Source organism: Alligator sinensis, unplaced genomic scaffold (genome assembly GCF_000455745.1).
Source record: "Alligator sinensis unplaced genomic scaffold, ASM45574v1 scaffold118_1, whole genome shotgun sequence".
NCBI classification, from domain to species: Eukaryota; Metazoa; Chordata; order Crocodylia; family Alligatoridae; genus Alligator; species Alligator sinensis.
The window spans coordinates 3,012,975-3,026,022 of record NW_005841850.1 but is presented as its reverse complement, the minus strand read 5'-3'; the positions used below and the strand labels follow the sequence as shown (position 1 = coordinate 3,026,022).

General features: G+C 39.7%; 1 protein-coding gene across 5 annotated transcripts; it reads right to left on the bottom strand.

The window, feature by feature from the left end:
• Positions 1–517: 517 nt before the first annotated feature.
• VEZF1 (vascular endothelial zinc finger 1) lies at positions 518–12,847 on the bottom strand. 5 transcript variants are annotated; one of them, XM_025210342.1, is made up of 7 exons: positions 12,409–12,847; positions 9,352–10,157; positions 8,605–8,668; positions 7,370–7,553; positions 5,572–5,751; positions 3,264–3,308; positions 518–2,901 (listed from the first exon to the last, which is right to left on the bottom strand). In XM_025210342.1, exons 1-7 carry the CDS (start codon positions 12,442–12,444, stop codon positions 2,474–2,476), a joined length of 1,743 nt encoding a protein of 580 aa, XP_025066127.1. In that variant the 5' UTR covers positions 12,445–12,847; the 3' UTR covers positions 518–2,473. The 5 variants fall into 5 exon arrangements, with proteins under 5 accessions (XP_025066127.1, XP_006016140.2, XP_025066146.1 ...); XM_006016078.3 differs by having other exon boundaries at positions 9,439–10,157; positions 12,409–12,831; XM_025210361.1 differs by having other exon boundaries at positions 9,460–10,157; positions 12,409–12,819.
• Positions 12,848–13,048: the final 201 nt, after the last annotated feature.

Here is a 13,048-nt window from a genome sequence, read left to right as displayed (position 1 = left end):
GTTCCTGTCAACAGAAACTATTGGGGCATACAAGCTGAGTGAAGGATTCACTGTTAATATTGCATTAATTGACAACATACAATGAAGTCTCACACCTGTTTATTATAAGTAATTCATAGATAACCACTTCTAGGTACACATTTCCATATTGGTTTTAAGCTCAGTGACACCCAAACTTCACCTAATTGCGGGTCTTGTTAGCAGCTTGCCAGGAGCCAGAAGGCTGTACCTACTTTGTGAAAATGATGAAAGTTGAAATCACTTTCATCCATAATAGAGATGTAAGGCTTGAAGACTACATATCCCAGCATGCAACACCCCATCATGCTTGGACCACTACACTAAAGGGGAGAGAGTGATGGATTTTGCTGGGCTGCATTTGATTCACATGCCTCATTTTGGCCACATCAATCTAGCTCATGCAGCTGTCTGCACGCAATGCTCTACAGTGAGAAAAACAAAGATTTTTGTACTGTTGGAATAAAAGCAGTGGTAACAAAGTCATAGCTACATATTCTTCTCTACATTTTTGTTTATTGAGACAAACTAATTAAAAGGCACAAACATAGGGCATATGTTTACATGGACATTATAACAAACATATACATTAAAAGTGTAGGAATGTGTTTCCTTTCTGCTAAACAGAAAGTTCCTAAGCTTTTATATATACAAAAGTTGTACAATTTGATGTCCTAAAGTACAAAAGATCATTTATAAAATTATTTTACACTAAAGTTCTATTTTTTGTTTTTTGTTTTACTATGTAGTCCAAGCCCCTAGAACTGTTTCACATAATGATACAGATACCTGTTACCTGACCTAGAAGTCTGGTATTTGCTGCTTGTACTGACACGGTGGGGTAGAAACGGAAGCAGTCCATTTTGACTAGTCAGTCCTGCTAGCATTCTGTAAAATGCACGCACACTAATCTCCATTGCTTTCAACTTCATTGAGAGAAAAACATTGCAACTTTAGTTGCGGTTTTTTCTCTTTCCCCCCCTCCTCCCCCATGTAAAGTCTTGGTTTCAGGGGGTTCTTTTGAAACAAAGTTTTAAAAATGTGAATATGTGACATGATAGTCTAAAAAGTATATCTGTTTCCCTAGACTCTGCTTTCTACTTTATGTACAGATAAACAGGTTAAGAAATAAAAAGCACATGTAGTTTAAACATGTGTGATCATTTGTGGTGCAGTTCTGGGCTGGACAGCTCAGACTGCCGCCCCCAAAACCCACACAAATTAATAGAAATGTGTTAACACAATAGAAGAGTAACGTAAAAATGATGATGTTTGCAAATATTTACAAAGTTGAAGAGATTTGCACAACACTTGATTAAGAAATAGGGGGGAAATTAAAAGACGCTCTCGGCTTGTCCTGAAGGGGCATCCTACCTAGTTAGTGGTTAGAATAAAAACTGTATACAATTTAATATAAGACAAAACTTCTAGTGAACAACTAACACATCTGTCCCCTGCTGCATCATCAGCAGGTTCTGATTGGGAGAGAGAGGGCATATACATCATACCCCAGCGCCTCCAGAATCTTCCAGCTTAAAGCAATATTTCATAAGTTCAAAGCACTCCTTTTGCTCCTAAATAAGAGTCCCATAGGGTTCTGACTTTTCAGAGACCATGTTTACATACATTTCAACTCCTCTTCTGTCAGCCATGGCTGTTTCTCACCAAACATTAAGTTTTATTTTTATTTTTTTTTTAAATGTTGACTACAATGCTATATTCCCTTAGGGTAATATGTTGGGTAATATTTACATCTCCAAATATCAGGTCACAATCCCTATTATATGTTGAAGTGAGAATGATAAGTTATCATATGCTTTGCATATCAGAGCTGGTATCACCTTTCCCATAGGGAATGCTGCCTGAAATTATCATATTCCCAAAGGTAAAATGCATATTTTCTCCAAAATGCATTTTTTTTAAAAAAATGACAACATTATAATGCATTTACTCATTAAAAAAAAAACCAAAACATTAACACAGACAAAAATACTACACTAGCTCTGAAACAGTGAATTTAGAACTGGCAAGTTAAATTTAGCTATCCACCCTGTCAAGGACATGAAGGGGGTTCTTTGCTAGTGTTTAGATTAAAATTATTTTCTAGGTTATCATTTCTGGGGTAAAACAGTAATGCTGATTCTTAAAGACTGCTTTGTAACTGGCAAGTAACCATCTGTCCTAGGTTCAGCATCACTGTCAGCTAAAGGTAAAACTTGGCTTTTAATGAAGTGCTCCAGTGATCAGTTACAAACTCAGATTCAAACAATATGAGCCAAATCAATAGGAAAAGATGCTATTATGGTCTCTGACTGGTGCATACTGCCCCAGTTACTCAGCTTGACTTTATTATTACATCATTATTATTATTCATTATTATTATTATTATTAACAACTAAAAAAACTGCTGGTAAGGATTCAGTTTTAATCCTCTTTAATACTGTTTAGAAATTCTTTACCAGGGAGGAGACGTGGGCAAGGCTTGGGGCAGGAAAGGCATGCTCTCTACTGGTCTCATTGCTATATTTAATGGACCAGCTAACGTCATTGGTGTTGGGAGGTTCATAGGAGATGTTATAGTGACTGGATGCGCTATATTCACCGGAGCGGTTACTGGGGTAGGTAAATTGACTGGTGTTGTGAGCGTTAATGGCGATGTCATGGATAATGGACTTGTTATAGTTACAGGATGCCCTAGATTCATCGGACTGGATATATTAACTGCACTTGATACATTTACTGGACTTCTCATGCTCATTGCAGCTGCCACTGTGACTGGGTTTGTGATAGTCCCAGAAGCCACAGAGGACGTTATACTGAATGGAGTAGTAAGAGTCACAGGCGTAGTAGCAGCAGTGGAGGTTTGGCACAAGTTAGCAGCTTCTAAAAATGAGACATAAAAAGACAAAAAGTTTTTAACACATAAAAAACTATGGACAAGATTTAAAATAATAATACTCATAATCATAATAATAATCATAATAATAATAAAAATGAAACCAAACAAACAACAACAAGTTCTGGAATAATTTTCTTTAGAAAATATTAGTAAGTTAAACTGTTAACATTCTACAGCCTACAATAAATATAACTTTCATGCAGCTCATTTGAATTCAAATTCTTTCCTGGGAAGTCAAGCGAGGTTGTCTTATAAAGAGGGTTTTGATGTTCACAAAAACAGTATCGTACAATCAGAAAAATCCTCTCAAGAGGAACATTATAAGTAGAGGAGAGAGTGTACATACCGAATGGTACGTACTCTATAGCCTTCTCAAAGGTGAACTGACATTCTGTGAAGGTTTTAAAAAGTCATTATTAGGGACTGATAAGCAAAGCTGGTTTCAATATTTATCTGCTTATTTCAGTCTTAATTATTTCTGCTAAATTGTTCCACTGCTCATGGTAAATTTATCCTAGCATTTTTCAAGAACACCCAGCCAGCAGATCTTATAACCCCCATTATCTCCTCAGCATTTACATTAGCTACAATTCCACACCAATATTTTACTCTGTTTTGCAATAAGCAGTGACTAGTGTCAAACAGGCAAGAACCAAGAGGACCCTGCACTGAGATGGATGCTCCTAGGTCTGTTCCCAGTTGGGTCTAGCAGGGGCTGGACACTTTGTGGAGATGATACAGCCAGGCTCCAGAGAAGAGGCAGATGACTCCACTAGATATCAGCACCACCTGCTGGTTAGCCATAGAACAAAGATCCAAAAACAGAAGCAGGCTGGGGGGGTGGGGGGTGTGGATAAAAGAAAGGGATGACTGCTAAAGAAACAGACAAAAACATATTCTGTATCAACGTTATGGCATTTCCAAAAACATGTCTTGTTCCACATTTGTAGGGTAGACACCAAGCTCAGTCTACATCTGTATTTCAAGAAGTAAACTAAGAGCCGAAAAATCCACCCTTGCCATAAAAGCTCTACAAATGTATTAAGACAATGCTTTCTTTGACAGCAACATTAGCCCCATTCAAGGGTCCCTGTTGGCTGTTCAGGTCAATATTAATGTATGGGGGAAAATGGGGACTTAAAGAAAAAATAAAAGTCACAAAATTAAAAATACAGTTTGAAAGAAAAAAACAGCTTCCACAGTGTTGTCAAACCAACCTGGCAGGTGGCACTAGTTTATGAGAACTGGTGTGAAAAAGATTATCAATAAAAGTGAAACTGACTGGTCTAGTTTAATCTCCCCAACCCAAAATACACAAACGGGAAAATGCACATCCTCCCATCCTTTCCCAAAATAAGCAAAGTGGTCCTTGGACATGACAACTTCATTAAACCAGCATTACTAGCTTGAGACTTATGAAGCTTGGCACAATGTTCCCCCCCACCCCCCACTACTTCCTTTTAGTGTCATTATCTTTTTTTTGGTAACAAACACATTGCATAATATCGCTGAAAGAAAGCAGGAAAGTAGAAACAAGGCACAAAAAAGAATGGGTAGAACAAGCCTCATTTGGATTTTTCTATACCTCCCACTTCATTTGAGGACTGATGAATAAATTCAAATGCTTTGCTACAATCATTCTTTTTTATATAAAAAACACTGCTTGTTCCTAACATTACCGTCTTATCGTTAAATTGAATAAACTTACTGGTAGGAGTCATCAGAGAGATGGGAACTATAAAGAGCAGAATGATAGAGTATGGAGGAACTGTGGTGAGGTTGAAGGGAAAGGTGAGTGCAGAATATTTGTTTCAAAATGAGAGTTAATGAAAAGCCCCAAGGGGATACGAGGAATTTGGCATAAAACATTTAATCCAAGGAAGCCATGTGATAGGTATTAGAAACCAAACTTGTGAAAAGAATACATTAACAGTAACAGGAGATTTCAAACTACTATACTCCAAAAAAGGCACTAAATGGAAGCAATCTATTCCTCATACAACAGTCACAGTGATCAACAAAAGGAAGCTATTCAACTTTGATTTCAGTAGGCTAGGGGCAGATGAGCTGTGCCTTGGCAATAGCAAATATGTTGTTTAATTTGGTAATGAAAATGAATGAATGATACCAAGCAGCAAAATATAAATAAATAAATAAATAAGTTTTTGAATGTTGGCAGACTTTGGACAAATACAGTTTAGCCAAGGATTAAAATGAATGGCAGAAAGTGGGAGAAAAAGGACAGAGGAGCAATGAAAAGTGCTTTAATGCAAAATGATGTCCACAAAGAGATTCTGTATGTGTATGTGCTAAAGACAGGCAGAAATCAAAAAGCCTCTGCCCTTGAGCACACTTAAAGCTCCCTCAAACTGCAAAAGGTTTATGTACACATTCATTGACAGACTCCAACAGCAAGTAAGATGGAAAGAAGTTCATTTGAGAAGGAAGCATTAGCAAGGGCTTCTGGTTTTGATAGTGTTACCCCCTACAGTTACTCTGGCTTTTATTACTAGGAATTAAATTTTCATGTGCCATAAATCCATATGCTATTTGTGCTATTTTACACCTATATAAAAACTCTTTCTTCTTGTCAACATGTTCAGATGGTTTGATAAAACCAAGTACTCCAAGATCATAGATTTTGTTTGTTTTACCTTTCTTCCTTGCTTTGACAGCTTCTTCCCATAATCTCAGTGTCTCTACCTGCTTTCCAGGCCAGCTTGATACGTGCTGTTGTTGCTGCTGCTGCTGCTGTTGTTGCTGCTGCTGCTGTTGCTGCTGCTGCTGTTGTTGCTGCTGCTGCTTCTGGTTGCTGGTCTCCTCGCTCATGCATGCTATGTCAATCAAGTAAGAACACACAAATTCACCTTGAAAAAGATATGCATTTTCCTAAAGAAAGGACGATGGTTTTTCCTAAAGCTACAAAGGAGTTTGGAATCCTGTGAAAGGGAGAAGCAGGCAAAACCTTTATTTTGTGTTATGCTTTATAACATCACCTTTCTAAGATCCAGAGAAACCTGAGCTCTAACCTTCCTGAGTTTTCAGGCAAAATCAAGTGGCAGGTCAAGGACCGCAAATAAAAAGATTAAGACGTAGGATGTAAAGACAGAATGATTCTCTGGTACTTGCACAGTTCAGTTTTCTCTAGATCTAAAGGCAGCACTTGTCTTGAGTTTGGTTAAAATTCAGAACTATGATTTAAAATTACTTTCTCCTTGTTCGTCTTGGAATTACAGCCATACAGTATTTTCAGTTCACTTCTCTGTTGGAAAATAACTGTTTGCTCCCCGGCCACACGACAGCATCTGCCACTCCCAGCTCTGCCCATTGCAAGTTCCGTAACATGTAATGTTATTGAACTGATACCAAAAGGCAGAAGGGTTAGCACCATGTGAACAATGAGAACATAATCTAGCAACCCTTACATTTCCAAAAAATTAATCTGTGTTTTCTTTTTTTTTTTTCTCTATCGGGTTCAGTAGATAAGTGATCAAAACTACTAGCTAGCCCACACGACCTCAACCATCTAGGAATTAACACCAAATAGGAAATCAGAATAGAAAATCCTTTGTCAATGAACAGTGTTTGAAGGCTTCAAAGATGGAATTTTCAAAGGAGCCCAAGGGGGTTGGTTACACACAGCTCCCTTAAGGCTCTTTCAAAACTCCCAGCCGAAATGACTAATGGTGTGTGTTCATTTAATACAAATACTTTTTCAGAGCAAGTGGTTGAAAGCCAGTTTCTCCTTTGCTTACTTGGCACTCAAAAGCTCAGGATTCAGCATTTCTGCTGCAACAACTGAGGATACTCAGAGATTTTAAGGCCAGAAGGAATCATTTTATCTGACCTGCTGCATAACAGAGGCCAAATACCAGCAGTGCTCAAAACACGTCAGGCAGGGCATGAAAATGCAGGCTTTAAATGCGTGTCCTGTAAACTGCTGCAAGGGAAAAATGCTGAGGGCTCTGAGCCAAAGCTCATGGAAATCTATGGGATACTTTCCATTGACTTTCAATGAGCTTTGGATCAGGCTCCAAATCCTGAACTTAATACTTGCAACATTTTCAAAGTCACACGCATTCTATAATTGATTGAGACTCATGGACACCAAAGTTTCCTAGTTCAGGATGCAGCGTATGAAGAATTCTACTGTCCTCAGAAGATGAAAGGCAAAGCACTTGGGCTCTTCATACTTTAACGTGAGGAATTACGCTCCCTCCTTGAAGGGCATTCCTTTATGAGGAAAGGCCATACCAGAGGTCCACATACCCCAGTTTGTTGAGTCGAAGCTTTTCACGAAGAATCTATTTCTGAAAGATCTTTTTTTGTGATAGGTGTGAACACCTAGACAGTCACGGGTATATTTTACATTAAGGAAGTCAAAGGCAATGCGTGTTGCACAATTCTGAGAACACAGTGTTATCAAAAAAGGTTTAAAAACAGTTCACCTACTTTTATTGATGCCTTGTTTACAGGTATTACAGTTGATACTTTGGCTCTGCCCGTGTGTCTTTAAGTGGCTGGTGATATACGCTGCACTCAGAAGTTTACCACAGATATTACACGATACCTTTCCTTCATGGCGCACCATGTGTGTCCGCAGTCTGTCTTTGGTGGCAAAGGCAGCAGTGCATGTCTACATGAAGGACAACAGCAATTTTTAAATGCAGACCATACTGTTGTAGCAGGGGCCACGTGCCAATTTTAAGCCCATTTTCTAGGTGCTACTGTACCCTGACACGCTGACAAACTTTTTCATTTCACATAGACACAGTGAAACCTCTCTCAAACTACCATTCACGTGACTGAAACTTAATCTGACTGCTTTATGAAACTAGTCTGCTGATAAGAGTAAGAAAGAACGGTACTCCACGCTTTTGGGGCTACTTTGGAGCAGTTTCATAAAGCAGATGATTACCTCACATGCTAAAATGAGAGGTGACTTATACATAAATACATTAAACAGGTAAGGGAGGGAGGAGGTCTCACATAAAGGTTTCACTGTATCTTTTTGCTTTTTTTATTGCTCAATTAATTTAGTTCCCATCTAAATTTGGGAAGGGAAAAAACAAAGCATTTTTCAAGGCCACTCTTTATTCAGCACGATGAGTCACTAAAAACAGGTTAGGACGAGTAGGGATGATTCCAAACAAACCAGCAGAACAGTTAATTGTTCAAGGCTAGTCAAGTTACTCCTCTTGCTTTTAGTCCTCAACGTATTTTCACTGTGACAAGTTGCTTTCCACTCCAGGCAAAACAGCAAATCTAGAACCAACTACATTTATTCAATTTTTTAAACTCTGCTTTGCTTTCTAAGCTAAAGGATACAATATTAACAATCTATTTTTACAATTACATTTATCTATTAACACTGCTAAATAAGTCCCATGTATTGCTACAGCAATCAGTGTCTATTTGAGGATTTAATCGAGCTGTTTTTAAAAAGCAAACCTGACCTGAGCAGTAGGGTTTAGACAGTGCTACTGTCAAAAAGCCTCAATTTTACAAAAGGACAGACAAAGCATCCTCCTAAGTTACTGCTAAACTTGGATCACCACTACAAGCAGGATGGATGGGGCTTTATTTCTAAACTTGCATTCAGAGCAGCTACATCAACTAACACAGACCTGGGCAAAATATTCAGATGCTGTCTGACTAAGGACACAATAAATTGTTTTAACTCTTACTTGGCATTTGAAGGGTCTCTCTGTTGAGTGAACGTGTTTGACATGACAGCTTAAGTGATCAGGCCTGTGAAAGAAGAGAGGTAGAAAACAGAATACGCATACTGTTACAAACAGATAGTAATGACACTTAAGCTGGCGGCATTGAACACTGCATTGATTGCCCTTTTTCAGCCAACTCCCCCCTCAAGGACAAGGTAAAAAAATAAAATAAAATAAAATACACTCCCCTTACCTATAAAGTGGCCCTCTGCTAGAAAAATATAGTCTTATTGGGACCCAACCTGAAAAGTTTAAAACTCAGCCACATTTTTATCATAAGCCCAAAAGCACTGTACTTACTGAATGTTTAAAACTGGTATACAAAAGTGCTGGGTTATCAACCTTAGAGCTTGGAGTTCTCTCTATCCCACAAGCAGGTACAGCACATCCAGCAACAGTGCAAGCTTCCCCACACTGCTCCATCAATGAACCCCAACTCTGCTCTAGGTGAAGTTAAGTTAAAGGCAAGAAGACAGGTCAGTCTTCATGCCTCATTTGGCTCTTGACCTCTTCAAAGGTTGTTAATAAGGGCTCCCACTAGCACCATTTGTGATGGAGACATCTGTCCAGCATGACCTGGATTGAGGTAACCAGGTAATTTCAGAGCAAACAAGTCATAAAATCATGACAGCTTTCACGATGCAACCAAAGTGGCTTAGACTGAGACCCGTGCCCCAGACGCAAACACAAGGTTCTTTATTCCCTCACCAATCTTCTAAGATGTCTGTCTCTCCTAGCCCCTCGCTATGATAGCTTAACCCTTCTTGATTATGAAAAGCCAATACTTGAGCTCGCCTGGGATTTTCTACATGGTACCTCGAGAAGCCTTTTCCACAAACACCACAGGTGTACGGTTTGGTGATGCCACCTTCATGAGACCTCACGTGATAGGTCATGCGATCCTTCCTCTTGAAGCGCTGATTGCAAATGGGACATTCAAAGGGTTTCTCATCCGAGTGGGACAGCTTGTGCCGGTTGAGGTGGTACACATCCCTGAAGGCTTTTCCGCACATCTCACAAGCATGGTTCTTCTTGACAGGTTTGCTGGGCTTCTTCACTGTCTGAGTCACTGCCATGGCGGTTGCACCGGCACTACTGCTGGGGTTGGTGGCAGAGGAAGACGTAGTGACTGTTGACAAAATGCCCGCAATAGTCGAAACCAATGAAGTTCGGCTGTTGTCACCAGCGATGGTCGAGATAAGGGGCACCATTGTGGTGGGAGTTTTCTTTGGCCGTGACACTAACTTTATCCCTGTGTGGCAGGACTCATGGCGCCTCAAATGGTAGCTGTCCCTGAAAGCTTTGCTGCAGTAAGTGCACACAAAGGAGGTTTTAGGTTTTTCCTTTTTAATCCCAACAATAGCATCCTTTAATGTTTCTGGTGCAGGTTGAGGTTTCTGAGTTATTGGTAAGGGCAGAATCGGCTTCTGATCAGGTGGCTCAACAGCAGAGCTCAGGAGAGGCAACAAACTGTTCTGTGCTGCCTGCTGTTGGTGATGTGAGGCTTCATGTGCCTAAAACCAAACATTCACACTTAAAAATTTTTATTAACGAGCATTTGCTTTGATACTGTGAAAACATTTACCAAATCTTAGTCCGCAGTCATTCAACTAGAAAGGGTATGAGGTTATAATTCCACCAACAATTTCCCGATAGGATAAACCATTTGCCCTTTAAAATACATGTGCTGTAAAGATTCTGTAGTGAACAAGTGTAGGAAGGCATACATCACAGCAAATAATTTTTTAAATTTCCTGAGGGCAACATTTCTCATAGAAAATGCTGGTGTTTTTGTCAGGCTTTTCATTAGCATATTGCTTGAGTTCTAAGTAAATGACACTTGTTATTTTTGTGATCATAATGCCTGTGATATTAGCTCTGTACCAGGAAATTATGCATCTATGCTGGGGGTGGTGCTGACAACATAGTCTGACCCCAGGTTTCGAACCATTAATACTAACCTCGCATGTGGTTACGTTTAAAAACCCTTTCAAGAGCTAAACTGCAGCCATAGTGAGCCAGGAAGAGATGAGACATCTTACTTAAATAAATGTGTTTGCACTAGCTTGTCAGTACTGGAACCACCCTTATGTAACTTGTATCAAGAACTCTTCCACGCTAGATTCAGACTGGTATGTTCAACGGGCTCTCTCACTGCACAACTAAGGTCCTCTTTGCTTTGGGGAACTAATGAAATTAAAACATGTTCTTTCTGTCTTCAGAAGCAACTCTTTTGCCAGTGAGGAAAAGGGTTAATCAATCACTAAGAACTGGAATCTGGCAATTTTAGGCAACAACTGCGAGTTTCTCTTTTTTAAAACAGAACTGATAAATGGTAGATGACCCTAGACTGCAACATCAGTGTAAGCAGAGTGCTAGAGATTTCTCTAATGCTCCCACAGGCATTACTCTATCCACCTGCAGCCTCTGCTACCGAGACTGTTCCACCTTGTATTGGTATTGAAAACTACCATTTATTCCAAAAAGTATAATTTACACTGGTGTAACCGAACCAATTTGAAACCAGTTTAGACAGACACATTTGTGCTAGCTGAAGCTATGCTTAATATAGCTTAGCTTAGTATCACATTAAACTAAGTTGGTTTAAGGGTGGTTTAAACATGCTGGTATTAGAGCTCTGCACCAACATACTGGACCAATTTTAAATCAGTTCAGCCACTTCAGTGCGACCAAGGAAGCCTGTGGCATGAAGAGGAGCGCATGGAAACTTATACTTCAATTAGTGTCACATCTTTCCAAAACTCTTTTTCTGTGTTTTCCTTTAGCAAATGACACGTAATTCATCTAACAGCCTTCCCACATTTGGGACTCTGCAGGCTTCCGCTGTACTGATTTGGAGTCTACAAGAGTCTGCCAGCTCTTACTTTTTAATCAGGATCCATAGTATTCTGCATATTCAAATTAAAATTCTTCCCATTTCACCCAATAGTCAAGTGCTTAAAACTCTTTTGAGACTTCAGTCTTTACGGAAGCACACTTTGTGACTTTCTTTTTTGGTGGCATCCAAGCCCCAGTTCTTTTGCTTCTACAGCACACAAACAACCAGAGACAGTGACTACAGTACTCAGCATCTGCAAGAAAGGGTTTTTAGGACTTCAGTGCAAATCTTCCTTCGCTCTGGATGCTCATATGCTGGCTACAGCTTCCCCTGTTCAAGCCCTGCACCTGCCTGGCCAGTGGTCTCTTTAACTCAGTGGTCATGGTTTAACTCAAGCTCTTCCCTCTGACATTACTTGTAGCTTACTAGTAACAGACAGGGTGCTTTATGCACTTCCCTGTGCTTCAGGTCTATTCTGAAACTTTGGAGTTAACAGCCAGGTTGAACGCTGCCCTGTTAAGCGTGGATATACCAAGGACAAACCCTTCAGGTGTATTCTTAAGAACCAGAGGGAGGGTGCTTTGGCAGGTAATACAAACACAGAGCCCAAGTGCTCTAACTTAGCAGACAGGACAGGCTCATCTTTTCCAGACAGTTTTTACCTATGTGACCTCCCTGTATTTTCCTTCCTGGATGTCCAAGTTTTATGAAGTTGGTCCTGGTTTGTAAGAACACAGAGATGCTGCACTGGATACAATGTAACGTAAGAACACAAGCTCCAGCAAGTTTCACATACTGAATAAACAGTACATTTTTATTATTTTTTTCCAGCTGCCTTGGCCCAAGGGGAAAAAAAAAAAACCACACACACTTGTTCAGAAGCACCAGCAGAAACTTAATTAAGAGCTTTGTATTCAGAGCCTTACCCTTTTCCAGCTACGCCAGAGTGAATGCGTCTTCATACAGAGTACAAATGGTTAACATCCTAAGATAGCTCAAGATATACAATTTCAAAGGCAGACAGAGCAGATCGGATAATAGGGAGTCCAAATCCTTTGGACAAGGTTCAAACTTATGCAGTTTATGGACATATTTAAGCCTTAAAGATCCATTAGCACGCCAAGATAATAATACACTTATTCCTATCAAACTGATATAGATGTGTCACATGAAACAACATAGATTCATGAGGCTTTGTGTTATGAAGCCACTGCTTATAGAAGGCTGCTTATCTTCATTCCCAGATACTCCAATGTTATTACCCATACCCTCTTTTTAACAAAACCTTTCAGCAACAAGCGATGTGTGTCAGTTTCCAAGGATTCCCTGCACTAGAGCCTTTCAAAGAAGGATCAGGCTGTCTTTTTCTAGCCTTGCCATTTGAGTGAAACAGCACCTGCTGCCTGCCTTTTGCAAGTAATTTTCCTCCAGTTGTAGGGCACTGTTTGACTTGACCTAGCCTTAATGTCAAGTCAACATTTTTGCGATGTTTTGAACACTTGGAAAAAGGCTTCCAGGACAAGTATCAGAGTAAAACTTTCTTTCCATGGGGATAGCAATCAAAAT